Genomic DNA, 26,402 nt, shown 5'->3' with positions numbered 1-26,402 from the left:
AAGCAGGCGACGAATATACGGAAGGGATGAAACGAAGCTTTTGCATTCCGCAAGGCTCCGAGCCCCTCGCTCCGGGGGACTGACTGCCCGATGACGCAGCTTCTCCAATAATTTTCGGGCTTCAACAACAACTTACCGCAATTGACTCAGCTTCGGTTCGTGGGGAATAGAAACCGGTGCCTTGCGATCTTTCGAATACGTTAAGAGCCTCTTGACAAGCACGACTTACCTCTGACTACTCCTTCGCCTTCCCTGCCGTGCCGCCGATCTCTGACCCAACCTCCGAAACACCTACCAAGCGACTTGCACCTACACAGGCATCTTTTGAACATTTCAGAAGAGAGGAGAGGAAAACAGGACAAGATGTCTCCCCCAGCGATCATCGCACCCTCCATACTGAGCGCCGACTTCGCCGCGCTAGGAGGAGCATGTTCGAAAACAATGGAAGATGGTGCCGATTGGCTTCATGTTGATATTGTATGCTACCCAAAGCCAGGAGAGGAGAATGAGACGGCATCATACAACCTGAGCAGAGAGATTGATATTCGAGTGATATACTGACAACATTTGGCCATAGATGGACGGACACTTTGTGCCGAATATCACTTTTGGAGCGCCTGTCGTTTCGAAGATACGGTCCCATGTCGAACGGCCGAAGAGCGGAGGTGGAAGGGGCACATTTGATTGCCATATGATGATATCAGAGGTAGGAACAACACGATCCTTCATACGTACTGTCGCTGCCCTCACCAACAAGGAATGCTATATCATTCTCAACGCCGGCTCTAAACATGAAGTACATTTACTAACTAATCTCTTGTAGCCTCATCGATGGGCTTCGACCTTCCGCGACGCCGGCTGCGACTTATATTGCTTCCACTATGAAGCAGCTGTGACGTCTGTTGCTGCCACCGAACCTGCCGACCGAACCACGACCCGGCCAACCTCACCAAAAGAATTGATAAAATATATCCACGACCTGGGCATGCAAGCTGGTATTGCCATCAAGCCCGAGACGAGTGTCGATGTACTTTGGGGTATTCTGGAGAACGAAAACGCAGCGGAGCGGCCCGATGTATATCCTACCTCCTTGTCCATATCCAATAAGGCTGGAATTTACTAATGGGAACAGATGGTACTAGTTATGACTGTCCACCCTGGGTTCGGAGGTCAGAAGTTCATGGCCAGCGAGCTACCGAAAGTGACGGCCCTGCGGAAGAAATATCCTGACATGAACATTGAGGTTGATGGTGGATTGGGTGAGTCCACAATCGACCAGGCAGCAGAGGCGGGTGCCAATGTTATTGTCGCTGGCAGTGCTGTGTTTGGAGCGAAGGATCCGGGTCAGGTCATCAAGGTCCTGAGGGATGCGGTAGAGAAAAGGAGAGGTGGGAAATTATAACCCAAACGATGAGGAAGTGTTCGTCTTGAGGAGAGACGGCGGCTAGAATGTCACGACGAGAAGGACATTGCGCACCCGTAAAAGAGAGCAGCGGGATGTGTAAAGAGTGGAACCGACTCGATGACACAGTAGGTAGAGAGATAGAACCCAATCGAGTCCTACTGGAAGGCAGTAAAGGTATGAAGCAGGAAAATACGCTACATGGTCACCACAAAGTATCCGATCCTTTCCTCTGAACTTCTGGTCGTATCTCGATTCTCATAGCCTCTGGGACTTCTCCCGGCGTAGATATTCAGACAGCCTTCACCAGCCTCAACAATGATTGCCCAGAGCGTACGGAGTATTTCTGCGGGGAAAAATCGAGCTTTGTTAGCCGATCGAGCACCAAGCAGCCCTTCCCCCCAACCGACAATCACTGCCGACTCGTGTCCACGACGCGCCTTTCACGATACACGACTTTTGTGATTACAGAAGCTCCACCATCGCCTACAATTGATGCCTTGCTCTAGCCCTGGTAGGTTGATGGGAGCTTGTGAAGCTGACAAACACCATATAGACTTCCACTGATATAAAGACGGGCCCAACGTACTGCGCTTCAGGTTTACTACAAAAGACTACTCTTGCTTCAGTAGCCTCGTCGAAGGACATTGTTCTTTCAGTCCTGGGCTCAACAACAATCAATCAGTCTCCGAACTCACATTTCCACGATGGCAGACATCCAACCCTTTACCATCTCCATCCCTGACTCCTCCCTGTCCGATCTCAAGACTCGCCTATCCCTCGCTCGATTCCCTGATGAGATCGATGGTGCAGGATGGGACTATGGCGCCCCTCTAGCAGACGTCAAACGGCTGACAAACCACTGGAAAGACCAATACAACTGGCGAGAAGCAGAGAAGAAACTGAACACTGTCCCTCAATACACCACCACAATCCAATGCGACGGTTTCGAACCGTTACGCATCCACTTCATCCATGCGAAGTCAAATAGAAAGAATGCTATACCTCTGCTTTTCGTCCACGGTTGGCCAGGCAGCTTCCTCGAAGCCATCAAGATATGGGACAAATTGTCGTCTCCCGAGCCCTCCTCTGACGCGCCAGCTTTTCATTTCGTTGCTCTATCCTTGCCCAACTACGGCTTCTCAGAAGGGCCCAAGAAGAAGGGGTTCGCATTGGCCCAATACGCTGAGACATGCAACAAATTGATGCTCAAGCTCGGCTATACCGAGTACGTCAGTCAGGGCGGTGATTGGGGGTTTTATATCACTCGTGCCATATCGTTGTTGTATCCAAAGAACTGCAAGGCCACACACGTGAATATGGACCAGGGCAATGCTCCAAGTTGGACCCAACATCCCAGTCTCGCTCTTCAGCACGCAATCACTCCATATACGGCGGCAGAAAAGGAGGGAATGGCGCGGACGAAGTGGTTCCTCGAGCAAGGCTCAGGCTATCGTGCACAGCAGTCTACGAAACCACAAACTCTGGGCTACGCGCTTGCGGACTCTCCGGTCGCCCTCTTGGCGTGGATATACGAGAAATTGCACGACTGGACAGACTCGTACCCGTGGACAGAAGACGAAGTCTGCACGTGGATCAGCATTTACTGGTTCTCCACCGCTGGACCGGCTGCGAATCTGCGGATATACTACGAAGCTACCCATGAATGGGACGATCCAACTACAAGAGTCACGCGAGATCGGACGAGGGAGTACATTGGCGGCGTCAAACTCGGGCTCAGCCATGCGCCGAAAGAGCTGAGGGTCTTGCCGTCCATTTGGACCAGGACCCAAGGCGACGTCGTGTTCGAGAAGACGCACGACAGCGGAGGACATTTCTTTGCGTATGAAAAACCCGAATATCTGATAGGTGATGTGAGGGAGATGTTTGGCAAGAAAGGCGGTGCGTTCGGCGTGGTCAAAGGGCTGAATGGCTACTGAGTGCGACTAGCAAAGGCCACGCAGTATCCTGATGCTGTTTGCTTGTCGTGCGATTTTCTTCCCACCTCAAGAACAATTGAAGAAAAGCCTCCCTCCGGCTTGGAGTTCTCAAATTGTGAGACGGGCGACTCGCACTTGAATTTTTCCCCTTCAGATCTACGAAAATGCTTTCACTATTTTCCTGGCTACGGGGGAGCTTTGCTCGCTCTCAGAGTCCGGCCAGATGGCAGCACCGACTGATGCCAGTCATGTAGAGACAGTCAATCATGAAAACCAACAGGAACGCCGTACCAAATGGTAGGTCCTCACAAGTGGATTCACGGCACCGCAAGACTCTTTCTCTTGGTCTATTGATATCTGGTCTGAGGGTCCTCAGTACCAAAGTTTTGAACAACAGGTCCTCACCGTGGCCAGAGGATAAACTACGTACCTTGCATTCTTTCTCTTTTATTACTCTTTCTCTTATTCGAACAGACAAAATCATCACAGTCACTCAGTCATACTCCATTGCCAATTGCGCCGTCCACAGCCCTCTGGATACAACCTCTGCACGATCACCCATTCCGACTTGGAAAGGCCACCCGGGCGATAGTTTCGATTCCTTCCTCCCTCATAACAAACCAAAATAACCAACATGAATCTCAAAGTGCCCCCCATGTCAAGATTCGACACTACACCAATCCTCACAACCCCTGGTCTGTCAGCTGTGGCCGCCGTGAGCGCGTTGCTCGCCCCTGTCCGGACGAAATGGGACAGGTTCACTGATAGACGACCACGCCCCAGGACCGTGGACGAAGACGGGGTGGTATGGATCGAGATGAAGGATATGTCGGCACATCGGAAACAAGCGGAGAAGGAGTTGCGGCTTGCTCAGCTGTCGTGATGAGTGCGGGAGGATGATGCTGGATACGACAAGCGTTGTTGCCGATGGATGCGAGGGGACTGATCACAGCTTTTTCTGCCACAAGACACCCAAACATATTGTTGACTCGGGAGGTCATCTGGATGTCATCGGTCTGTCCGTGGATATATTTGAGAGGCGTCCACATGGGACAAGTAAATGGTCTGAGCGATCGGTGGGAGAGGCACAAAGGGACAGCAGCGAGTCCAGCAAGTTGTTTGGATAAGAACAATCTAGGGTGGTCAACTTGTGATAGCTGCAATGACGGACCAGAGTGTCTCCCTAAGGCGTCGAGATAGTACTGTACGAGAACAATGAAAATGGAATAAGTACTGAAAAAACGTTGTCCAAGAAATTTGACCCGAAAGTATCATATTTTTGTCGCCAATCTTTTTCCCATATTGCAAAACTAGTCTTGAACAAAACAAAGAAATCATCCAGCTCAACAGAGACAGAACATAATCGTACAAGAGAGAGATCATGTCATCAGATCAAAACGTCAGACCGAGAGGGTTCGCTGCAGCTGTAGGGTTCCCTCCTACCCGGTGCCGTCCGGCAGTTGTTGTCTTGGGAGCAGCCGGTTTGACAGGAGTCGACTTGCTCACCGAAGTTGGTTTTTTAGCCTTACCATTGGTCTCAGCTGGCTTCTTCCTCATTGCTCCCGGGTTTGGTGCGGTAGAAGTCTTTGCTGGTGTCGACTTTGCCGATGCCGACTTATCTGGGGTCGACTTTGGTGGCGGTGCAGAAATAGCCTTCTTCGCAGGAGCTGGCTTCGGACCAGGAGCAGGCAGAGCCTTCCTGGGCGTCCCGGCTTCGATCTTCTTCTGAGGTGCAGCCACGGTCTTGTTGGTCGTCATCAACGTCTTTGAAGGGTTCGACGACTTCGGCGGCGTGTAGACCGAAGGGTTTGTCACTCCTCTCTTCCCCCCTGTCTTACCAGCACTCAACCCCAGTGGATTGGCTGCCGTCGTCGCTCTCACCGCGTCAGCCGACGTCCAGTCCATGATGGCGTTGCCATAGTCTTTGGCTCCATCTCCATATCTCCGGATCGACGCGTTGATCCCCTCTCCCACACTGTTGATGGTGTTCCCTACTGCACTCACAGCTCCACCTGCAAAGGATCCTGCACTTGACACCGTGTTCGACACAGTCGGGGCAAGTGCCTCGGACACCTTGCCCAAGACCCACTGAGTTGCCATGCTTATGCTTTATCTATGCCGCTGGGGTAGCCGCTGGCTTTTTGGCACCGAGCTTGGGTGGCTTTCGTCTGGCCTTCTCACTGGTCTGGGAAGCTGCGTCGGAAGAATCGCCAGCAACCTTGTCGGTAGCTCGGGATTGTTTAGGAGGAACGAGCGATTGACGGGTTGAGGTCAGCTTCTCTCTTGGTGGTGGTCGTGGAGTACCGCTGTGGTCTTCGGGAATCGGCTTGGGAGGTAGCTTGGGAGCAGTCCGGACTTTCCACTCTGGTTTGGCCTTGGGAGCTGTATGTCCTCGAGTGGCGGTGACGTTGATAAAGTCCTTATCGAAGAAAATATCAAAGGATATGTTAGGCATTGGGAGATGGAGTCGGGTCACTCAGTCTGGATACGACCGAGCTGCTTACTCGTAGTGTCAAAGATTTGAGGGAAGAATTAAAAGGGACGACAAGAGGGATGTGATGTCAAGGGGGTAGGAAGTTACTCGTAGTTTATGTCGAACAAGACATCCCCTTTCGAGGTTGATATCGAGATCATGCTGGGCGGGCAGAACGTCATCCGGGGTCCATCTGAGCCCTGAGATTCGCACAGCCACAGGGTTGATATCCTGTTTTCCCTGCTTTTGGCACCCGTCCATCCTTGTCACAACGACCGGTCTGGACAAAAATGACCGGGGTCGACTCTCCAACGGCCACGCATCGATCGTTGATGGTGGCCCAGAAGAGAGATCAAGCAGGGATCCTCAAAGCGGGCGTCGTTCCTATTCGCGTCTCATTCGAGCTTGTGCAGTGAATCGAACCGCCTGAGCGCCACAGTGACTTCGATACCGAGCATTCCAACTGTCAGCAAAACAGGCCAGTCCCTGTAACATGTCGACACTTGTACGTCAGAGGTGGCGTTCTGATTGTCGCTCCAGCCGTTTCGCAAATTGGATACCATCATAGCAGCTTGCCACGAGGGTCGACAGCAAGGTAGCTGACGACGAAGATGAGTGAAGCACGATAGCATTCACACTCGGTACTCCTTTCTGACAACATGGCGACGGCACAACCTGCACTCGAGCCAGCTGCAGGATTCTCGCTCGAATCGCGAGCAAATCGCCCTGATCGCGTGCCTCTCCAGAAAGGACAATATTCAATTGCATCGAGGGCCGTAGCGTTGTCAACATATTTTCTGTCCGGAGCTCTAGCCATCAATCTCTCACAATTTCTGGGAGCTCCATTGGCTCTGGTCAACGAAGACTGGTACAATGCGTGGATTGCTTTCACCAAGCAGTCCTTCGGGCTGCTGACCATGACCTTGACTCAAACGTTTGCACCTACAAAAGTCATCGTCTCTGGAGATGCATCTGTTCGGGGTCAACTGCTGAAATCGGTAGAAGGCGATCTCGTTCTTGACTTTCCAGAGCGTCTTGTCCTGATTGCCAACCACCAAATCTACACCGACTGGCTATATTTATGGTGGATAGCTTACTGCAATGGCATGCATGGACGGCTATACATCATTCTCAAAGAATCCCTCAAAAAGATACCCATCCTGGGCTGGGGCATGCAGTTCAACCAGTTCATCTTCCTCAAACGCAACTGGGAACAAGATCGACCGAACATGGCCACCGCCCTACAAAAGCTCAACAAGCTCGCAGATCCAATGTGGCTTCTCCTCTTTCCTGAAGGCACGAATCTAGCCCCGAGCACTCGAGCAAAGAGCGCTGCTTGGGCAAAGAAGAACAACATTTCGGATACCAGACATGTCCTGTTACCACGCAGTACAGGTCTGCACTTCTGTCTCGAGCAGCTCAAAGATTCTGTCGATTATGTCTACGATTGTACGGTTGCTTATGAGGGCGTTCCGAGAGGCCAATACGCTCAAGATATATTTACCCTCAAGTCAGGCTATCTAGAAGGAAGACCACCGAAATCCGTCAGCATGCACTGGCGTCGCTTTTTGGTGAAAGACATCCCACTCCATAACGAGAAGGCCTTCGAACTTTGGCTTCTGGCTCGGTGGCGTGAAAAAGATGTCCTCATTGAGCAATGGTACCAGACTGGCAGGTTCCCCGCGGACGTGGGCGTTACCAAGTACAAATCAGGCAAGACTCTTCGTGGTTGTGGGCTTATGGAAGTCCCCATCAGATCGAGTCACTGGTACGAATTCCTGCAAATCTTCGCACCAATGGGTATCCTCGCCATGGTCTTGTACATTTTCTACGGAGATCTACCGCAACGATTCTGGAGAAGTATCAACAAACAAGCCTTGCAGGCTGGAACAGAAGACGTCAAGAAAGCCGGGGTACAAGCTGGAAAACAAGTGAAATCCGCATCTACGTCGCTCAGTGGTTTGACACTGGACTCCTTTTTCGACCCCGAGCAGCAAAAAGAGAGCTTCAAAGCTGGTGCCATGGCTGTACAGAAGCTAATCAATTCGCCTTCCGCTCAGATGCTGCTTAATCGTGCCGACTTTATTCAGCAATTTCTATCGGATCCGCAGGGAATGGTCACAGAGAGTATCACGAACAAGCAGCAGAGTTTCATGCAGCAACTGGCCGAAGAAGAGGCAAGAAGGCAGCGAGGGAGGATCACCGAGGTGAATAACATCCCCAGCCTAGCTCCGAATGGCGTCAAACGCATCACAAACGGAGTATCTGCTAAGAATGGCACTGGCACTTTTTGGTCAAAACTCGACGCCGAGGAGAAGAGCCGGCAGGGATCGGTGGTGTCGGGACCGAGATCTACTGCCGGCAAGAAGCAGAAGGGGACATTCTGGCACGACCTCGAGGCCGCCGAAAACAAAAGGACCGCTCCAATCTCCAGAGGCAAAGGCAAAGGCAATTTCTGGGATGACTTGAAGACCGAGGAGAACAGTCGATACGGCACGGTCGTCACTCTGTCCAGTGATGCCTCGACAGCTGTTGCATCCATGGATTCGACCTCGACGAAAGGTTCTGTGCCCAAACTTGGTCCGCGCAAAGCTCCATCGGCCGCTGGACTGGGACAGGCACGACAGGGAACTAAGATATCGTCGGCTAGTCCTGTGCCTGTGCCCAAGACTGCTCCAACAAAGACACCGGCGGCAAAAGGTTCACGTATGACTGGAGCTGCAACGACAGTGAAGAAGCCAAACGCATCAATGCCCACGCCCGCGCCCGCCACCAAGTCCGCTCCGAAGCCAGTGTCAACGCAGGCCAAAGCCACTAGCAACCATCGAACCACACAGACACCTTCAAGACCGGCCCCTACAGGCGCATCGAAGCCCACCGGTGCATCGAAATTGTCGACCAACAACCTCACGGCCACTCCAAAGCCTTCCAACACCATTTCCACCACGTCGACAGCAAAGAAACCCCCTCAGAAGACCAGCACAAGCGCCGCCGCAACGAAAATCCCTCCAGTCAAGAAAGTCCCGAACCAACCTTCCGCACGCTCAAATGCTGCCGCCGTGCCCAAGAAGCCGAACTCGACGTCAACCGCTGTATCGAAGCCACCGAACTTGTCCAACGCCAATTCAATTACACCGAAGAAGACATCGACAGGGCGAGCAAAATTGAAAAGCAAAACTTGACGACAATGTACGATAGACAGGCGAGCCTTGATGTCCCATCTCCTTTGCGTTTAAAGTTAAATGTACAATACTTATACGATAGCCTCGATGATGAATGAAAATGTATAACTATCTATCTAATCAATACTAGTACTTGCTCTGCAACAAGATCTGTACGTCTCAAGCAGTCCGTTCTTTTTGAGATCGACAATCACAATATGGTCGTGGAGCTGTCTCGTCCTCGTTTACTTCTCGCTCACAGTGTCACACATCTATCGCCCACTAGGTATCTTGCTGCCTTCTTGGAGAGATCCACCAGTCGATCTACCGAGCAGACAGAACATTCCCAAGGTCGATCCATGCCACAATGCAATGCCGATGCTCCGATACAAGGAGCCAAATAAGTATCTCAGCCTCGCCGAGGACGATATAATCGGACGTCCATGTTCATGTCCGCTTCCTAGGCTGGTCTCAACAGACTAACCTCCAGTATACCTTCTTCTGGCGATGTTGTTCATGCTCAGATCGACCAGTCGATCTATGCTGTAGTCCTCACCTGTTCATCTGTCATAAAACCATTCACTTCCCCGTCATTGTCCTGTCGCCTGTTCGCCACAATATAGGCACGGACCATTACGGCGGTGACTCCTTGTGACTCCCTTTTGTATAGAAAGTGATATTGGATAGTCGTGAAATCAAGTATAAAGCAATTGTCCGCCTCGATCTTTGTCACTCTCAACAACTGAACAAGTATAAGTACCCCGGTCCTCCCACCCTTCTGGTGTACCTTCCTTCTCTCATAGAACAGCCCTGCTCAGGACCTCCTGGATTCTTCCATCCCTTGTCAAGCTAGACAAGAGCTCTTCTGATATCAGGAATAGTTCTTGGTCTTGTCTTGCCTCATATTGCCCCTTGTCATCCCATACCATCGGCAACGGTGACCTCCTCCAGACACTGACAATGTCTCAATCACTGGTCTCACTGTCCCCAGCCAAGCTCAAAGAGTAAGGTACCCCTCGTGTCGATCTGGAGTCTGGCATGATTGTCGGTCGTGGCTAACTCAATGTCTGTGCAGGCTCAAGTCGGGCGAGACGGTATCGATCTTGTACAAAGGACATCAGAATGCAGAAGCCCATGTCCTGCGCGAAGGTCTGCCCAAGAAGATAGCAACTACCTTCTCCACCAAGTGGAAGGATGAGTTCCTGCCGGTCAACAAGCTCAAGGTGGCTGATCTCCAAAAGTCTGCTGCGAAAAAACAAATCACGATTGTTGGGGGAAACAAGGTGATTCACAAGAACATCCTTGATTGGATGGTGTCTTGCTGTGAAGGAAAGGGTATCCAACACTTTGACAACCCTCCATTCAAAGTTTTCGCCTACCTGTACTTTGCACGTAACTGTGCTGCCATCATTGGGTGCGAGTATCTCGAGAAGAACATCATCAAGCGCATGGATGGTCTGGCGGGAACTCAGATCCACAGTGAAGATGTCCGCATGCTCTGGCTCCAGAATCCGCCAGATATTGAAATGCAAAAGCTCCTTGCCGAGCACGTTGCCGTCCGTTTCTGGAACAAAACTCTCAAAGCCAAGGGATCGTACCGTACACTGAGAGAGGAAATCCCTGCTTTCAACAAGGCAATCGACAACATCTTGAACGCAAAGAAGGCACGTGGTGAGAAGAGTCCACCAGGGCCGGGTCGAAAGTACGCTGGTGCAGGAAAATACCAAATGGCACAGAAGAAAACAACTGAGACTGCAAACGTGACTCCAGGGGCTGAGAACGGGACAAAGGTTGTTGTTGTCAAGGCTAAGGTCGTTAGACATGGAACTCATGGCCGTCCGACCTACGCCAAATTGGACTTGGAGACTGTCGGCGTGACAAAGGCAAAGTACAGCAAGCGTGAATAAGGGGCTCGTATTGGATGGCGGTCAAGCTCTGCATAATACTCTGTTGTACATGGGTCATTCGTCAGGTCCGAAGGCAACCCAAGCGAAGCAGACCAATGCTGGCAGATCTGTGGTCAACGTCCTCCATAGATGAATATCAAGCCACTTTCTGACATAGTCCATACTCTTCCCCTTTGCTTCCTCTTCTTCGTCGACGAGCTTCTTGATCGATTGAGCAATGGTATAGCCGTAGGCAAAGTGTCCAGCCGCAAAAACCGAGCCAGCCAAACACAATCTCCGCCTTAAACTATTCTCTGGAAGATGTTGTGCAGCGTACAGACCACCGACTATGCTCGGAAGGCATGTGCCGAAGATTGTGACAAGGCCAGAAGGAAGGTAATTCATCCACCATAGGCGTACGATCCTGTTGGCCGCAGGAGCATCTTCTTTTGCGGCTCGAAGGAAGGGAATGAATACTGTAGGCTCGACCATGGCGTAGAAAAGGGTCAGTGAGGAGGAAATGAGAGGAATTGTGAGAGCAGGAGTCGGACGGAGTCCTACACTGGTTGCGGTCGACATTGTTGCGAGAGGATTGTTGCGTGGATGGAAGACTATTGTTTGAAAGAAGTGAGCAAGCACTGGACGAGGTACGTACTGTGTACATATATAGCTGCTTCTACTCAGCTCTATACGGTGGTCACCCCACGAGCAGTAGCGGAGGATGTGATTTGATGGCGATACTCAACTAAACCATACCCCGCCAGACGAGGTCTTGAGGCGTCGGAAGTTTCGCATTCCGTACGGGTCAGCCCAAGGCGCAGTGACTATACTGTATACACGCAGGGATCGATTTCAAAGGCTTAGTACGGAGTACTGTGGTGTATCTCGCGGATGTTGTGGAGTGAGGAGAAGAATAGGAGCTAGGGTCAGGTCAGGCGCAGTTTCTGCATGGCGTCAATATGGCAGCTGCACAACATGGAAGGGCACAAGGGACATGGGATTCTCGGTGCTGATTGCTGTTCGGCAGACATGGGATTGTGACAGCCAATGCATGCATTCAGGGAATACGAGCCACCTGCAGCGAATGATTGCCATCTCGTCTCAAAATGTTCTCGACGCCAGGTGGCGGTGGTGTTTGTTCTTGTGGTCCTTTTACTCCCCGCGAGACAGAGGCTAAAGCAGACTGAAACATAGGGGCCATCATGGGGAAAGACATTGCTATCTTTAACTGGACCGACACGTCCTAAGCTCCCTAGCTGGGTGCCTAGCGCTGGGGATTCAAGCTGCTAACCACCACCTCTTGCACCCACCGTGTGTGTAAGGTTGTGGACGCGCATCACGCCATGGGAACGCGCATTACTCTTGCAATTGGATGTGCCGGAGAATGTGGCAGAGGGAATATGCGCTTCAATCAGGGGAACATGTGCTGGAGATGAACCAGTATTCACTGCAGACTCACTGCCTCGATCGTCAATCTTTGGCGCTTTCATTCCAGAGCGCCCCTCGCTTCTCGAATTCTTGAACCTCACTCGGTGGAGATACAAAGATCATCAACGTGGCGCGACCTTTTCTCTTCTTTTCGCTAACTAGTTCTGAACACATCCCTGACAGTCTCCACGATCCTTGTTCCCCCATCCAAAAACTGTATTTGGATCTCGAACTCCATCTCCTCTGTGAACAGGTCGTCCTTTTCTGTCAATTCAGAGCACAGGGATCACCTCTCCAGAACAGACTCGGACATTTGTCGATCAGGGTGGGAGGTGTATCTCACTGCTCAATTACGGAGTACGAGGAACAGTCAAGTTCGCCTCAAACATGATAAGCGAGCCATAGACATCTCGACTTGTCCATACCACTGATGCCACCCTGCAACACAACCTTTCCGGCCACTCATCATTTTTCGGAGCTTGCAAAGCCTGTACCTGAAATCACGGAGCCAGAGACGATGCAGTAAATTCTTCACCAAAACCACACGACTGCACGATCTGCGAAGCCATGGCTCCAACGGATTCAGCAGACGGATCTCGACCACTTGCAGACTACTTTTGGATCGCTGGTCTGGACAGCCAACAACTGGTGGATGCTTTTTCTCAACCCCGATGGTCATACGAGTTCAACGAAAGCAACGGGACTGATGTGCCTATCAAGGAAGAGACCACGGCCCATGACGACCAAAACTCCATCCTGCAATCTCCGAGGCCTTCTGTTCGTCATTCGCGGCATGATTCCTATCAACGACTATCTCAACTCTCGGATGAAGCTAGGGATTCCATCCGGAGCCTGGGCGATGTCGCACATTCACCAAGGAGCGATCGCAGCAGTCTCACCATTCGACCTCCTGGCCCGGATATCGATACACGAATGTCAACTGCTATCAGCGAAGCGAATTTTGAAAAGGCAATGAAGAAGTTTGCCACCGACAGAGATACCTTCTTCCTCGACCTTACCTTTAACCCAACAGAGACGCCAAAACCCATGCGATCAAGGTCACGGCCTCAAACACAGAAGATTGTACTACAAGACGAGCCCGGCCAGCTGCCCAATCGTAACTTCGGCAGTATTCGCAGACATCTCTCGTTCAAAGATATGACCAGCACCAAACGCCAACCATCCATGGCTCGACGCACCTCTACACGCACGTCCCGCAGATTGAGCAGTTATAATTCAGTCATACCCAGCCCGGAGAGTTTCCATAGTTCTCCCAGCCAGCATCCATTGGCACGCAAATTTGAGCCTGTTCTGCTGGAGAGGTACCCTCGAGCGTCGACCTTGGATAAAGCTCACCGAAGAGGGCCATTTCCAGACTATGTTCCAATGTTTGCCTTTCCCAACGACATTAGAATCGTCTGCGCGGACAACAGACCACGATCGACATGGCACGAGTTCTCCATGACTGCGGCGGATAATTCGAGGGTTGCAGCTGTACAAGTCACAATCTGGATTCCAGTCAGCCATCAGATTGCAGCAGACCTGGAGAAGAAATGTGACGAGTGGAAAAAGGCTCACATGTCAGAAGCGGAACGAGAGATGGCCGCCTCACTTGAAGACAGATTGACAATTGAAAGTGCGAAATTGTCAAAGCTGCTGTCTGAACTGCCTGAAGTGTCTCCGGACTCCGAAGAAAGAGAGCAATTGGAAGAAGAGATCAGCGCAGTAGAAGAGAAAATTAGCGTCATGTCTGATATGTTGAGACCGTTGCGGCATGGCTCGATATCAGAAATCCATGGTTTGGGAATGGGCGAAACACGATATTGGATTCCCAGAGCTTACGGTATCCTCGGCAAAGAAGTTGCATTGACCAACTTTTGGAGACAATGGTTGCGTGCGGCTGTGGTCCCCATGACTGATGGCGGTATCTTACGAGTACCTGCTAGCTCTCCTAAGGTCGGCATGTGGCAGCCCTTGGAGCGGTACGTGTCTAGCTTGTGCCTCGAAGCTCCGAGCCCGATATCCTCGAAGGTGCAGGTCCAGACCTTCATCCGAGAATTGAAACTGTACGCGAAAAAAGAAGCTGCAAACGAACTCCCTGGGAGCCGCACAACAGATTTATATCCGCTGTTCAGGACGCTCACCATCCCCAACATTATTCTTCTCTACGAATATGTCCTGGCCGAGTCACGAATTATCTTGCTGTCATCACATACATCCATGCTGCAATTGGTGAGCAAGGCTATCTTGGATCTGATATGGCCCCTCGAATGGACCGGAATCTATATTCCAGTCCTTCCATCACGGTTGGTTCAGGCCCTTGATGCTCCCTGTCCATACATCTGCGGGATCGATCGCAACTACGAGAAGTACGACCTGCCGGAAGACGATTTTGTTCTGGTCGACTTGGACAAGAACGAATTGCACAGTGTTGCGCCTCCACCAAATCTCCCAAAACAACAACGCAGAAAATTGATGTCTTTGTTGCATCACGCAGCACCCCTCCATCACAGCTTTGGAGTGACGCCAGGCGCACCACCTTACGCTGTCGAGACGTTTCCACACAATGCGTTTTCAGCCGAACTCGAGTCGCCTTTCACAGCCATCGTCAAGTCCACAAGTTTGGATAAGTTGGCTAGCACAAGCTCAACTTCATTCGGTCCACAGGCTGCTTCCGATTCCATTCGTCGTGCTCCGATGTTGAACGTCTTTCTAAGTGCTGGTTCGACACGAGGGAAGAGCATCGATCGACCAAGAACAACGTCGACTGCAACCGCTCGACAATCCTTCCACACGAATTCCGACGAGATGTCTCCTATCACTGGTAGCTTTCCCTATTCGCTGAGCAACGGATCGCCACGGAATGATTCAGGCTACACTCTGCAGACCTCATTGCGAGAGAAGAGGTCCGGTCATTTCGACTCTCTTTCCAAGCGAAGCTTTTCTGGACCTACTCATATGATGAGAAAGGCGAGTCTTCCATTCGTGAGACACAACGCAAGTCCATCCACTTTGTCATCTCCCGACATGAGAAATGGATCGACTTATGCTCCCTCCACCTATGCTCAGTCTACACTGGCAGCGTCTTCGATAATGCCGAATTTGCATGTCCAGCCTGCCCAGAATACGGAGTCAACATATTGGATTGAAGGTCATTGCCTACAGTGGCGAGCGGCGGATGGCCCGTCGACCTGTGTTCTCTGTGACGAAAAGGCTCAAGATGGCTATTATCGGTGCTCCGGATGTGGTTTCGTCATCCATGATCGATGTGCTAACCAGATCACTATCGTCTGCTCAGTTGCCTTCTATCCTGACCAGGCTCGAGCTGCATTCGTCAGATGTTTGGCAAGCTTGTTCTATACCTATCGGAAATTCATGTATGCAGCACCACCTCAAAAGACGAAGCTTGGAGCAGTCTATCAATTCGACAACCAAGCATTCATTCGAAGTCTTCCTCCAGATCATGCCGCGTATATGGAAATGCTTCAGCAAACTCAAGCCTGGAACGAATTTGTCATGGATCGTGAAGAAAATGTTTCCAAGGGTTCGATAGCACTTTTCGATGCAATCATCATGGCCAAGCGAGGACGAGCGGGCTTGTTGAGGTCGTCTCTTCCGGGTCTTGGTCGGAAGGGTTTCGTCCCCAGATCATCGTCGGGAAGTACGAGGGCAGACTTCCTCTCAGACACATCACAACATCAATGGCGTATTGTTGCTGTTCCGGGTAGTTCGGAGCGGCCAGATCTAGGTTCTGCAGCAAAAGGTCGAGACTATCACAGCATCATCACACGAACCCCGGCCAAATTGGAAGACGGTCTGTTCAAGCAAGAAGAAACAGTGCCTGACCTGCCCACGATCATACCCAAGAAAACGAGAGCAACCACTTTGACTGGGAGGATGAATGGATTAGGCATGCATGCGCCTTGAGCCGGAGTTCGTGCACAAATCTGGACCCACAATCGAATAGGGCCATCAGGGTGCTCTCCGTCTTGTCAGGAGATTGCCTGTACTCAGAGAGCCTCGCTCGCCCATCGAGCTTCGCCATTGTATCGCAAGCTGACCGAGGACTGCCCTGCCATCCTTCCTCATACTGTTCTTGAGCTCCTCCACGCCGTCGGAAACACCTTGCTCCTGCTCTATCAGAAATGCAACCTGAATTACATCCCGAGTCTTGAGGATAGGATTTTGTACAACAACACCACTCTCCTTTTCAGCATCCCAGTTGAGCGAAATAGCCTTGAACGGCGCCTTTGCCAGAAGTCTGGCCGCTTCGAGCACGAGGGAAGCATCGGAGACATTCTCTAATTGAGCTTCCAAAACATACCGAACCAGAGTTGCTCTGCCATACGGGCCATGAGTCTTATCAGGAACTTCTACTGCAGCCAATTCCGTGGCTTTGGTCCGTACATTCAGGCAAGGTTGAGCCACAAATTGGTACAACTTTCGAAAAGATCGTACCTTCCCACTGGTGGCTTGTCCATCACCTGTCGTCGTTTCGGTATAGGTGACATTTACGGCAAGGACATGATTACCTTCTTCCTTCAGGTCGAACCGAATAATTGATTGAACAGAACTACCGGGTCCGGTTTGCTCCTCGTCTGCGTCAGCAGCATACAGTTCCAACGGTATGGCTTGCGATGGGGTCTGCATTTCCGCCAAGATCCTGGTGCCGGAGACCGATTTGAAGGCCTTTCCTGGCAAGAGTTCGTTGTTGGCACATAATGCACATGAGAACGTCTCTCCGACGTGGGCGGCGCCGAAAGACGGCGGCAACCCGAGATTACTGGAAAGGATGAACTCTTGGTCGGTGGCCTCACTTGGATAAGCCAACGAGGCTATATGAGGTATTTTGGTATCGATTTCTCGTGGCAGCGGGTGCTTTTGGACCAATGATGGTCGTGAGAGCCTAGCAATTGGATGAGCATGGGAATCGCGAGCTTCGAGGTGAACCAGGCACTACCTTAGAACTAATTGTATTAGCACAAGAATGAGTTTTAATAGCAACAACGAACCCACCCTTTAATGATACAGAATGAGGCTCCTTGGGAAAGTTCCCTGTATCAGCCCTTGCTCGGGCCATGACTTGGAAATTAATACCTAGCCGACTCTCTCGCCTAGAGCTTATGAGACGAGTAGGATTCGGGGCTTGATGGCTCTTATTCTCTGCTGAGGGCGTTAGCAAATATCACTTCTTCATCAACCATAAACTTCTATAGTTCATGAAAGTCGACTTTACTGCCTAGTCGCTCGAGGTTATTTGAGTGAAGACGCCATGTTCCCTACCAGTGCATGGAGAGGCCCTGGTCGCCCTGGAGGCTGACAGTCTGACGAACACATGTCTTGGCAATCGCGGGTCGTGGTTGCCCTTTGCGACTTCCCCAAACAAAACGCGTTACAGAATTGTCCCGCTAAAACAACACTTCTTTTCCTCCACCACAATTCTTACCTACGTCTTCAAATTGGAAGTTTCAGAGATTCTGCACCATGCGCATGACCCGTGCTGCCCTCCGAGCTCAAGCTCATGACGAGACGCAATTGATTCACGAAGACACCGACGCGGACACCTCTCGAGACGACTCAGGCACGATCCACGAAACTGAACGACCAGCTCTAAAAGACATCACTGATGAAAACTATCCGACTGCAGATGACAATTTGGCAATCGAAGAACATCCACCTTTGAGTAGAGTCAAGAGCAAGGGAGAAGGAAAACAGACCAAGAAGGACAAGGACAAAGTCGAGTCCACCCAAGGCGAACAACAAGAAGTGCTCGAGACAGCGACGTGCTGCAGCCAAGAACAGACGGGTCAAGCTGAGGGAGGTCAAGAGACTGCCTTGGTCGAACCGGAGTCTGTGCAACTCCCAGCCTGTGCTGAGGCAGTGGATGCGGCAGCTGAAGAAGGCCAACCCCCTACATATAATCCTACTCCTAGTCCACCTCGCAACGATCTTCCAAAGACACCCAAATTCGACCCAGCCGTTCACGTAGCCGAGGAAGTAGCAACGCCCGCAGATACTGTCGAGGACTCATTTGTGGACAAAATCAAAACAAGATCACCAAGCAAGATGCAGTTCGAGCCACAAGAACGGTTGTCTCCAGCGTATTCGGTTGAGCAGACTACACATGTGCCGAGAATTGAGGACTCAGTTGAAGCTATAGACGCACTTGAGGACGCTATTGAAGAGGTCTCTGAAAGATTGCCAGATCTGGATGGTCTCGAAATTGAATCTCCCATCAAATCTCGCAAAACCACACCCGTACCCTTGACTTCGCACCGTACACCAGGAACAGCCCGAAAGGCAGAACCAGCATCTGCCAGATCGTTACGCAAATCGCCCCGAAAGGCACCTTCCACTGGACGTCCTCCTCAACCCAGACCTAGCGTCAGCCGTGCCTCGAGCATCAAAGCAAAACCCACCTTGGTAGACAAACAGCCAAAGAAACCCATCATTGATGGCTTGAAGACTAGGGAACCTTCGGCATCTTCCACATTACCAGCACTATCCTTCTCCAACTCTCCAGCGAAGTCCCTTCCCAACACAACGAAGAAACGGGTGCCTAGCGCTACCTTGTCCACTCAAAAGCCGGCGTTCGTCCCGGCGAAGTCTGCCAAACCACCTACAAAGCCAACGTTCACTCTTCCCGGGGAAGCGATTTCAGCTAAAGTGAAGGCGGAACGTGAGGAGAAATTGAGGCGTGAAGAAGAAGCCGAGAGAGAGCGCAAAGTCTTTAAAGCTAGACCAGCTCCCCCGAAGACATGTCGACCCAGTGTCCTTCCACGCGAGAACAAAGCCAGTCAGGCGCGGGTTAGCATTTACTCGACCGGGACGAATAAAGAAAACGTTGCGCCGAAGACACGACCATCCTCGTTCCACGCTGCGGTGCACAAGGATGTAACGAAGGCGAATTCGAGCGTTCGACGAACAACTAGTGTCATGGAGAGATCTACCGCGAAACCCAGAGTATCGTCGCTGCAGTTGACGGCCGGCCAGAAATTGGCTGTGACCAAAGAAGATCAGGCACAGCAGAAAGCTAGGGCCAAAGCTGTCTTTGGACGGACCAAGATTGAGATGGAGCGACTCGAGAAGGAGAGGAAGGAGAAGGAGGATGCTGCGAGGAAGGCGAGGGCCGAGGCTGCGGAACGAGGACGGCAGGCTAGTCGTGAATGGGCAGAGAAGCAGAAGAAAAGATGGCCATGCAGGCAGCAGCAGCAAAAGCTGGCAAGGATGAGGGACAAGGGCGAGGTCTGGTTGCGGTAAATGCCTCGTAGCTGACAGTGTGATGCAAAGATCCAGTCACTGCTTCGAGGTTTGACGTGAGTGGATTGGGTGAAGTATGGATGGATGAACGGATGAACGAACCAACGATTTTGTTTAGGTTATGCTCTTTTCAGCCCTGGTGTTGGTATTGGTATGCTTGCTTTTGCTGAGGTCCACTGATATTGTTACCGGAAGGTATCGAATATGCAGGACGAGGGGCCTGGAATCCAGGACAACACTGTAAGAGGTCGTCAGTCGCTTATGAGATAGTACTTCTATAGCTTGAGCCAGACAGAAAGATAGTCTACTTTGGGATATTTCTTTGTACCGTTTCTCTAGCCGTTCTTCCAGTGCAGACTGTGTCGTACAATTTCTCGCTAGTGGGGTGCTTTTCGGTCCGTCGTAGATGCTCTGTTCTCATCAGCCCTGCCAGACTTCCCTCAGGTGGAACAGGCTCTCTGAAGGGACAGGCTTCTGCACATCGTTGGGCCTTTCTCCGGTTGATGTTGCAGGCCGGAGTCCTTCAAGGGAAACGTCCCTGGCATTTACTGTCTTGTCCCGGGCACTGCTGAACGTCACTACCGCTGTAGGCAGTACCATAGTACGTTCAGCCGCGACATGCAAACTGGTTCGGTTCCTCATGCGAATGGAGATGGCAAAACAACTCCTATCTCATCCTATTCCATGCCCATTGACTCTTCAGCTGGACCGGTGTCTCGTCTCGGCCAAAGATGGGATGGGGGGAGTGAAGGTGTCTCGCAGCGACGAGACCTGTCCTAGCCCTAGCCCTAGCCCTAGCCCTAGTCCTTCGGGGTTCCGTTCCGACTTTTCTGTCCGGCCGTTGTTGTCGTGCCTTCTTTTTCGACTCTTCTCATTCGAAGAGTTGCGCAGGGAGAATCATAATCATAATCATAATCAATCAATCAATCACCCACCCACGGGTGGCTCCATCTGTTGAACAGGTATCCTGACAAGCGGCACTGGCAGTTCTTGCGCCGTCTCTTTCTCTTTCTCTTTCTCTTTCTCGTCGTCGATTTCTGTCTGTTCGCCGTTGTTGTCGTTCTGGTCTTTCGGAATCGGGACTTTCACTGTGTTGAGTAGATTGCGTCAGCATCCCTGTACTGTGTATGTATCTCTGTCGTCCCTCTTTTCGCGCTATGGACTACTCTTGATACGAAGCCTCCACAACTTCGAAGCGCAATGTCAGGCAGAAAATTCCCGTTCCGTTCCATTCCATTCCATTCCGGGACATAACAGGACAGGATAGGAGAGAACCCGGAGAAAGAGGGAGAGAGAAAACATACTAGCAGCCATATTGATCGCCCTAAGCACATTCTCCCAATTCGCCAACACCAATGCGACACTGTGTGCGCCGTCCTTCAACGTACCCAATTTCTGCTCGAGCGTGGATAACTGGTTCGCCAGGTTCGCGCTGAGGTCGCGCAACTGCAAGAGGTTCTCGAGTTCGGCGCGTTTGGAGTTGATCCGGGTTTGAAGAGCGGACTGGGTCTGATTGGGTTGGCGCAGGAAGGATGTGTTTGTATTTGTGTTTGATGTGGTGTGGGCGCTGATGGTTGTGTTCGAACCGGAACCGGAGGCGTAGACGTTCGTATGGCGTGGACCGTAGGACATTATTTCTGGTTTAGATTCCTGCTGGATTGCAGACAACACAACCTAGGCTCTTGTACTGGGATTTCGCTAAGTCTGTTTGTAATTGAGGTTGCGGTGTCTGCACATATAATCTAAAGTGCGCTGCGCTTCTGGTGGTGGAGGGCACATGCAATCAGTCCCAGTGCTTCAGTGCGGAACGCGTCCGCAATTGGCTTAAGCGCAGAATAGTGGAACAAGGGAACAACGCTAACCCTAACTAAAACTGTAAACAAAAATCGAACACACTGGGAGGAAGACATCGAGGGTGATTCACTTATCGTCAGCAGAGCATTGCTACCACAAAGATCCCGCAGCCGGACGTCCAGTACCGGCACCTGTTCTTGTCTTTGGTGATGCTACCCATTGAGAAAAACTGCTGCTGGCGTGGTTTGTTACAAGATGGCAAGACTGAATGATCCTCCTCCTCCACCCACAGAAAGTATTGATGCTTGTACGTTCGTGACTGTCCTGCGTATGTTGTGACCGAAGACCTGACTTGACACAGTAAAACGACGGTTCATCCGACAGAACCGCGAAATAGCCAGAGTGAATTCGACCCAGTCTCAACGCATTCGAAACCTCGAGAGCGAAATCACCCGCTTAGTCGCTGAGAATGTCGCCTGGCGAGAACAAGCCATCGCCGCCAAAGCCGAAGCCGAAAGATGGCGAAGAACGAACAGTGTTAGCGAGGAGATTCTGAATTTGAAAGAGAAGCTGCAAACCAAGGTCCAAGAAGTGTCACTGCTACTGGCGGAGATGGGTGATCTACCCGAGAAAGCAGCGAGAAAGGCCAAGCGAAAGAGTCGCATCCAGACAGAAAGCCTCGCGGAACAAGACTGGAAGCATCGCCTGTCGATGAGGGAGGCAGCGGGCGCTGAAAGGGACATGCACGATGGGAGATTACCGGCCATCCTGGAAGACAAATTATACCCTCGGCGGACATTGGAGAGTGCTGAAATCACGGCTCTCCGGAATGAAGAAGCAATGCAGCACGCTTCAGAGTCGCCTGAACTAGGTCCTCCTCCTATTGCGCATTTCGATGTGAATGACGCAATTTCGTTCGACAATCCTAGGCGTTCGCTCGACGGAAACAGTGAGGAAGGGACACAATTGCCGACGACGCTGGAGAAGAGGCGGAAACGACGCACGAGTGCTTTGCTACAAGATATGACGATCGAAGATTCTTCTGAGCCAGAGAAAGCAACGCCATTGCTGCTGAAATCTGGTGCTAAGCGGAAGCTGGATGTTACTGAGCTGGAAGAACCCGTGCTGCAACCCAGAGAGAACGATGATTTTGTCTTTCAGCGAAGGCAGGAACTCTGGACCACCGAGGCTACCGGCAAGAAGGCATCTCGATTCACAAGGGCGCCTGGTCGGGAGAACGACAAACACGCGGAAGCAACGGTTCCGTCACCACAGAAACCAGCAGAGAGGAAGATCCTCGCGCCGAAGAGCACGAACTCCCCTGCGAAGAGGAGGGTACGTGTGGCTCAAAAGCTGGAAGTGGTGAAAGATGATGAGCAGGAAAAGCCTTCAGCCAAATTTTCACACAGGCTTAACATTCGACCCCCACTTGAAGCGCAAGAGATAGTTCCGGAACCAGAAAAGGAGGCTGAGACGAACGGCTTGCCCCCAAAGACGCCAGCGGTTCTGGAAGACGATGTTCTTTCTCCCATCTCGACTGAGCCCTCAGCTCGGACTCACCAGACGAAAGAGGCTGCCATCTCGAACTCGGTGGAGGATGTACTTAATGGGAGCATCGGGCGAGGGTCACGACGATCGAGGCCAGCGGTTAGCTATGCATTGCCTAATTTGCGAGACAAAATGAGAAGGCCGACTAAGGACTTGGTCGGAGCAGTCGAGGGCATTGAGAAACCGAGAGACTCGGGTGCAAGGACGAGCATTCGAGGCACGTCTGGCGAGCCAGGAAATTCAGACGATCCTCAATCGATGGATGAAGGAGGCCTCAAAACCAAGCACGAGAAACCCGCTAGCGAAGAAGTTAGATGGAAGGGGGCCCCATTGAACAACAAGGAAGAACCTACCAGTCCACTACGAGACAAGGAAAGAAAAGAAGTCAGTCGAGACAAATCCAACACAAAGAGTGAGCAAAAGCACAAAAGCCGGCAGAGCTACGGTGATGAATTGGAAAAGGCGGTCGACAGACTAAGTATTTTCGATCCGCCAGCGTCCTCGCCCATGGAAGAGCCTCATGAGCAGGATGCGAGGACGACAAAGCGGAAAAGTACCACAAATTTGCTGAGCAGAAGGCATTCTATGCAGTCTTCTGCCTCCGACTCAGCCGTCGATAATCCTACCAAGGACAACGCAGGACCGCTACTGTCCTCGCGGTTAAATCCTACTCCGAGGGCGCCGCCTCCGCGCCCCAGTTCGGCTGCGAGCCTGAGACAGAACTCGTCCTCTTCTCGAGCCGCGGGCTTGAAGCGTTCCAGCAGCATTAACTCCAATATACGACCATCAGGTACTGATAGCAGTGCCACCTCAGGCAACAGCATCGCTCCGAGTACGGAGAGGGCGGCCAGTCGGCGGAGGAGCATGATGGTTTAGCAGACCGGGACTTCTCGGCCGAGGACGCGAGCTTCGACTTGGAATGAATAAGCATTGTCGTGGTGGCTCTTGCGGCTTTCCGATGGATATGGTCCTTGATAATGTCGTTGCTTCTGTTGTCTGTCATTCGAGCAAGCGTGGTGAGATTTTGTAACTAGGAGATCAAGTCTCTTGCTTTCCTTTTGAATAATGACCATTCACGACTCCGACCTTTGACACCAGCCCGTAGTAAGGCTCTTGAATCAACCTTCAGTGACGATTGTTTGTTTCTCGAAGTGACCAAAAGTTGATCGTCACGTCTCTGTTGCTTGCTCGTGCTTATTGCTATCTGCATCGTACTCCACACTCTCGGCCATACCCAACACCACTGCGTCCAATCGTCTCACGCACTCGCGCATTTCCCTGCGCTTCTCTTTTCTTCGCGCCTCCATCTCCCGTACTTTCTCGACCAATATTCGGATTTCTTCGGCCTGTTGTTCCTCGCCACGTCCGATGCCCGGAAGTCTGGAGATGAGATATTCGATCTGCTGGGCTTTGGTGACGAGGTCGTCGCTAAGTTCGCGCTGGGCGGACGCGAAGACTTCCGGCGCCGCGGGCCGGAGAGGATACACGGAGCGGTCTGTGTCTTCGGGGCCAGGGAGCAGGCCTGACGAGGGAGCTGCGGGTGTGCCGTCGAGGTTGGGTGTTTGTGGGGGCGCGGTCGCGGAGGGAGGGTTGGTGTAGGGGTCATTTGGGTCGGGGATCGGGGCGACGAGTGGGTGGCGTTGAGAGAGGTAGGAGATGGTCGAGAAGAATTGGGTGAGTAGTTGGTCGTAGCAGGTCTGGAGTTGAGTGAGGATGTCCGAGGACATGGTTTGGCGGTTGACGGGGACAAAAGTGCTGGGGGCTTGGATTGGAGGATGGGTGTTGAAAATGTTTGTTGTCGAGATGGATTTGCCTCGGGCTGACGTCTCTCTTACTCGGCACGGGTGAGAGTGAAGCTGAAGATAGAGGAGGAATTATGAGATTGGATCGAGAACGCGGAGAATGAAGATCTGGGGGGCTCCAGATGCAAGTGCGTCGTTTCTCGGAAAAGATATCCGGAGACCCGCGCCTCGTCCAAGGTTCGCAAGGCTATGGATGGAGAATCACCAGCTAGGCTTTTATTTCTAGCTTCACAGGACCTCAATTTCACGAGCACGGCTTGTGACTATACAAGACTTGAGAATTGCCGTCATGCAGTAATAAGAAAGTCTTGGTCCAATGTGGAAAGTGGGTTGGTCTCGGTGGAACGAGGATGGTGTGATTGCAAGTGGTACAAAAGTACTTGTGATAGAACTCTTTGCCAAAATTATGGTAATGATGAGGAGTTACTACGGTCTCATGGGTAAATCGTGTAATGCAAAACAGCTGCCGCTTGAATGGTCGAAGCAACAATTGGCACCGCATTGAACAGGAGGCCTTCCTGCCACACAAAATGTCCTCGCTGCTGTTTGTCGTCGAATGGCACCTTAGGTACAACACCAACAAATTCCTTTCCAGATGTGAGGATGCCAATGGCAACGACAATGACAGGGAGCGTACCATTTGTAAGGACCCGGAGGATAATGACGGGGACCATCCCATACGGCTGTGCTCCCAGCAGGTTGGATTTCTCGTTTTCTCAGCCGTATCGCTTCAGTGCTATCCTCGTCGAATTGACCCCTTTCGTGCTCTGCCGCCATCGCTTTCCTAATATAATCCAGGTAGAGTTCTTTGGCATCTCGCTCCTTGTCCTCGCCTTCTTCGTTCATGTACTGCTAGACCCAGTCTCCAGGACGAATGAATTGCATGTTTTCGCGAATCTGCCGCGCCTTCTCGTCGAGTCTTTCGTATTTCTCTCTCATATCCTCAGCAGACTTCCGATCTTTGTCCTCCTCTTTGATCATTGTAATTGATCTGTTCTGGAGATAGTCCACTTCGTCGCTCAAAAACCCGTCTTCCCATCGATAACGGGCCCTCTTGTAATCGCTCGGAAGATAACGACCAATAGTGTCGTTGGGGCTCATGGTGTTTGAAAATCGTTGATAGAGATGATAAATGCTTGTTTGATTTAGCTAGTGATATCAGAGGACTTCGAGAGAAGAGTTTCTGAGAAGCACCTTTATAGTTCGCACCGCCAAGACGGCCGCATCTGATCCGGACGTGCTTCACGTAAATGATACCAGGGCGGAAGGATCAGCTGCTTGACACGAAAGCCCCCCATGATCTGAATTCGAAGTGTCTGGTTGCGCTTGCCGCATTCTTGAATGTCCGGTTAAGTTTGCGGCTCGAGGCTGAAGCCGGTGAACCTCTAAGTCGATGTCAGGAGAGACCTCGCTTGAGACTTTATGTATGGGGTCAAGTGGTGAGAGCCAATATAACGGCATTCGCAAGTTCGCTAAGATCCAGCCTCGGGGACGAGAGACTGGGGAAGCCACAGAGACTTTGGCGGAGGTCAACATTGGACCACTACAGGTCGTAGTCGCATGAGGTCTGGTTGGATACGAAGAGCACGACATTAGCAACCTCCCGAATCTTCTGGTGGCACAAAGGGTCAACGCAGCTGGAAGGTCTGGCAGATACTGCAGACCTTGTGCGACGCCACAAAGGCTTCACAGCGTGGGAAGACAAAAC

At 51.6% G+C, this 26,402-nt stretch overlaps 14 protein-coding genes across 15 annotated transcripts; 7 read left to right on the top strand and 7 right to left on the bottom strand.

Moving 5' to 3' along the window:
• Positions 1–33: 33 nt before the first annotated feature.
• PV05_03862 lies at positions 34–1,617 on the top strand. Of its 2 annotated transcripts, XM_013464541.1 has the most exons (4): positions 34–477; positions 578–706; positions 824–1,075; positions 1,133–1,617. In XM_013464541.1, exons 1-4 carry the CDS (start codon positions 364–366, stop codon positions 1,400–1,402), a joined length of 765 nt encoding a protein of 254 aa, XP_013319995.1. In that variant the 5' UTR covers positions 34–363; the 3' UTR covers positions 1,403–1,617. The 2 variants fall into 2 exon arrangements, with proteins under 2 accessions (XP_013319995.1, XP_013319994.1); XM_013464540.1 differs by having other exon boundaries at positions 34–706.
• Positions 1,618–1,838: 221 nt separating this feature from the next.
• On the top strand, positions 1,839–4,570 carry PV05_03861 (uncharacterized protein). The gene has a single exon (XM_013464539.1). It carries the CDS (start codon positions 2,110–2,112, stop codon positions 3,340–3,342), a length of 1,233 nt encoding a protein of 410 aa, XP_013319993.1. The 5' UTR covers positions 1,839–2,109; the 3' UTR covers positions 3,343–4,570.
• A 164-nt stretch (positions 4,571–4,734) lies between these two features.
• On the bottom strand, positions 4,735–5,797 carry PV05_03860 (uncharacterized protein; the record flags this gene model as incomplete). Its single annotated transcript, XM_013464538.1, has 2 exons — positions 4,735–5,366; positions 5,524–5,797. 2 exons carry the CDS (start codon positions 5,795–5,797, stop codon positions 4,735–4,737), a joined length of 906 nt encoding a protein of 301 aa, XP_013319992.1.
• A 677-nt stretch (positions 5,798–6,474) lies between these two features.
• On the top strand, positions 6,475–9,099 carry PV05_03859 (uncharacterized protein; the record flags this gene model as incomplete). Its single annotated transcript, XM_013464537.1, has 1 exon — positions 6,475–9,099. One exon carries the CDS (start codon positions 6,475–6,477, stop codon positions 8,995–8,997), a length of 2,523 nt encoding a protein of 840 aa, XP_013319991.1. The 3' UTR covers positions 8,998–9,099.
• Positions 9,100–9,936: 837 nt separating this feature from the next.
• On the top strand, positions 9,937–10,883 carry PV05_03858 (uncharacterized protein; the record flags this gene model as incomplete). Its single annotated transcript, XM_013464536.1, has 2 exons — positions 9,937–9,980; positions 10,052–10,883. 2 exons carry the CDS (start codon positions 9,937–9,939, stop codon positions 10,881–10,883), a joined length of 876 nt encoding a protein of 291 aa, XP_013319990.1.
• On the bottom strand, positions 10,875–11,596 carry PV05_03857 (uncharacterized protein). Its single transcript, XM_013464535.1, has one exon. The coding sequence runs from the start codon at positions 11,439–11,441 to the stop codon at positions 10,938–10,940; it is 504 nt and encodes a 167-aa protein (XP_013319989.1). The 5' UTR covers positions 11,442–11,596; the 3' UTR covers positions 10,875–10,937.
• A 714-nt stretch (positions 11,597–12,310) lies between these two features.
• Positions 12,311–17,355, top strand: PV05_03856 (uncharacterized protein). The gene has a single exon (XM_013464534.1). It carries the CDS (start codon positions 12,858–12,860, stop codon positions 16,215–16,217), a length of 3,360 nt encoding a protein of 1,119 aa, XP_013319988.1. The 5' UTR covers positions 12,311–12,857; the 3' UTR covers positions 16,218–17,355.
• PV05_03855 (uncharacterized protein) lies at positions 16,154–17,567 on the bottom strand. Its single transcript, XM_013464533.1, has 3 exons — positions 17,307–17,567; positions 17,251–17,257; positions 16,154–17,196 (listed from the first exon to the last, which is right to left on the bottom strand). The coding sequence occupies exons 1-3, from the start codon at positions 17,368–17,370 to the stop codon at positions 16,263–16,265; spliced, it is 1,005 nt and encodes a 334-aa protein (XP_013319987.1). The 5' UTR covers positions 17,371–17,567; the 3' UTR covers positions 16,154–16,262.
• A 143-nt stretch (positions 17,568–17,710) lies between these two features.
• Positions 17,711–19,878, top strand: PV05_03854 (uncharacterized protein). The gene has a single exon (XM_013464532.1). It carries the CDS (start codon positions 17,775–17,777, stop codon positions 19,548–19,550), a length of 1,776 nt encoding a protein of 591 aa, XP_013319986.1. The 5' UTR covers positions 17,711–17,774; the 3' UTR covers positions 19,551–19,878.
• On the bottom strand, positions 19,674–21,285 carry PV05_03853 (uncharacterized protein). The gene is made up of 2 exons (XM_013464531.1): positions 20,855–21,285; positions 19,674–20,638 (listed from the first exon to the last, which is right to left on the bottom strand). Exons 1-2 carry the CDS (start codon positions 21,180–21,182, stop codon positions 20,478–20,480), a joined length of 489 nt encoding a protein of 162 aa, XP_013319985.1. The 5' UTR covers positions 21,183–21,285; the 3' UTR covers positions 19,674–20,477.
• A 186-nt stretch (positions 21,286–21,471) lies between these two features.
• PV05_03852 (uncharacterized protein) lies at positions 21,472–23,975 on the top strand. Its single transcript, XM_013464530.1, has 2 exons — positions 21,472–21,651; positions 21,706–23,975. Exons 1-2 carry the CDS (start codon positions 21,600–21,602, stop codon positions 23,766–23,768), a joined length of 2,115 nt encoding a protein of 704 aa, XP_013319984.1. The 5' UTR covers positions 21,472–21,599; the 3' UTR covers positions 23,769–23,975.
• On the bottom strand, positions 23,413–24,937 carry PV05_03851 (uncharacterized protein). Its single transcript, XM_013464529.1, has one exon. It carries the CDS (start codon positions 24,617–24,619, stop codon positions 24,062–24,064), a length of 558 nt encoding a protein of 185 aa, XP_013319983.1. The 5' UTR covers positions 24,620–24,937; the 3' UTR covers positions 23,413–24,061.
• A 191-nt stretch (positions 24,938–25,128) lies between these two features.
• On the bottom strand, positions 25,129–25,795 carry PV05_03850 (uncharacterized protein; the record flags this gene model as incomplete). Its single annotated transcript, XM_013464528.1, has 2 exons — positions 25,129–25,401; positions 25,553–25,795. 2 exons carry the CDS (start codon positions 25,793–25,795, stop codon positions 25,129–25,131), a joined length of 516 nt encoding a protein of 171 aa, XP_013319982.1.
• Positions 25,796–25,936: 141 nt separating this feature from the next.
• Positions 25,937–26,287, bottom strand: PV05_03849 (uncharacterized protein; the record flags this gene model as incomplete). Its single annotated transcript, XM_013464527.1, has 1 exon — positions 25,937–26,287. The coding sequence occupies one exon, from the start codon at positions 26,285–26,287 to the stop codon at positions 25,937–25,939; it is 351 nt and encodes a 116-aa protein (XP_013319981.1).
• Between the last annotated feature and the right edge of the window lie 115 nt (positions 26,288–26,402).

Source organism: Exophiala xenobiotica (genome assembly GCF_000835505.1).
Source record: "Exophiala xenobiotica strain CBS 118157 unplaced genomic scaffold supercont1.2, whole genome shotgun sequence".
Lineage (NCBI taxonomy): Eukaryota > Fungi > Ascomycota > Eurotiomycetes > Chaetothyriales > Herpotrichiellaceae > Exophiala > Exophiala xenobiotica.
The sequence above is the reverse complement of the archived record's forward strand: the minus strand, read 5'-3'. Positions and strand labels throughout refer to the sequence as shown.

Excerpts from the sequence above, each read along its gene's own strand:
- PV05_03856 (XM_013464534.1), top strand. The coding sequence starts at position 12,858 with ATGGCTCCAACGGATTCAGCAGACGGATCTCGACCACTTGCAGACTAC.
- PV05_03852 (XM_013464530.1), top strand. The coding sequence starts at position 21,600 with ATGGCAAGACTGAATGATCCTCCTCCTCCACCCACAGAAAGTATTGAT. Across the intron at positions 21,652-21,705 it reads CACAGAAAGTATTGATGCTT|TAAAACGACGGTTCATCCGA; the intron begins GTACGTTCGTGA and ends GACTTGACACAG.
- PV05_03862 (XM_013464541.1), top strand. The coding sequence starts at position 364 with ATGTCTCCCCCAGCGATCATCGCACCCTCCATACTGAGCGCCGACTTC. Across the intron at positions 707-823 it reads GCCATATGATGATATCAGAG|CCTCATCGATGGGCTTCGAC; the intron begins GTAGGAACAACA and ends AATCTCTTGTAG. Across the intron at positions 1,076-1,132 it reads ACGCAGCGGAGCGGCCCGAT|ATGGTACTAGTTATGACTGT; the intron begins GTATATCCTACC and ends TAATGGGAACAG.
- PV05_03854 (XM_013464532.1), top strand. The coding sequence starts at position 17,775 with ATGCGCATGACCCGTGCTGCCCTCCGAGCTCAAGCTCATGACGAGACG.
- PV05_03851 (XM_013464529.1), bottom strand. The coding sequence starts at position 24,619 with ATGTCCTCGGACATCCTCACTCAACTCCAGACCTGCTACGACCAACTA.
- PV05_03861 (XM_013464539.1), top strand. The coding sequence starts at position 2,110 with ATGGCAGACATCCAACCCTTTACCATCTCCATCCCTGACTCCTCCCTG.
- PV05_03857 (XM_013464535.1), bottom strand. The coding sequence starts at position 11,441 with ATGTCGACCGCAACCAGTGTAGGACTCCGTCCGACTCCTGCTCTCACA.
- PV05_03855 (XM_013464533.1), bottom strand. The coding sequence starts at position 17,370 with ATGGCCCGAGCAAGGGCTGATACAGGGAACTTTCCCAAGGAGCCTCAT.
- PV05_03853 (XM_013464531.1), bottom strand. The coding sequence starts at position 21,182 with ATGTCCTACGGTCCACGCCATACGAACGTCTACGCCTCCGGTTCCGGT. Across the intron at positions 20,639-20,854 it reads GGCGATCAATATGGCTGCTA|TGAAAGTCCCGATTCCGAAA; the intron begins GTATGTTTTCTC and ends TACTCAACACAG.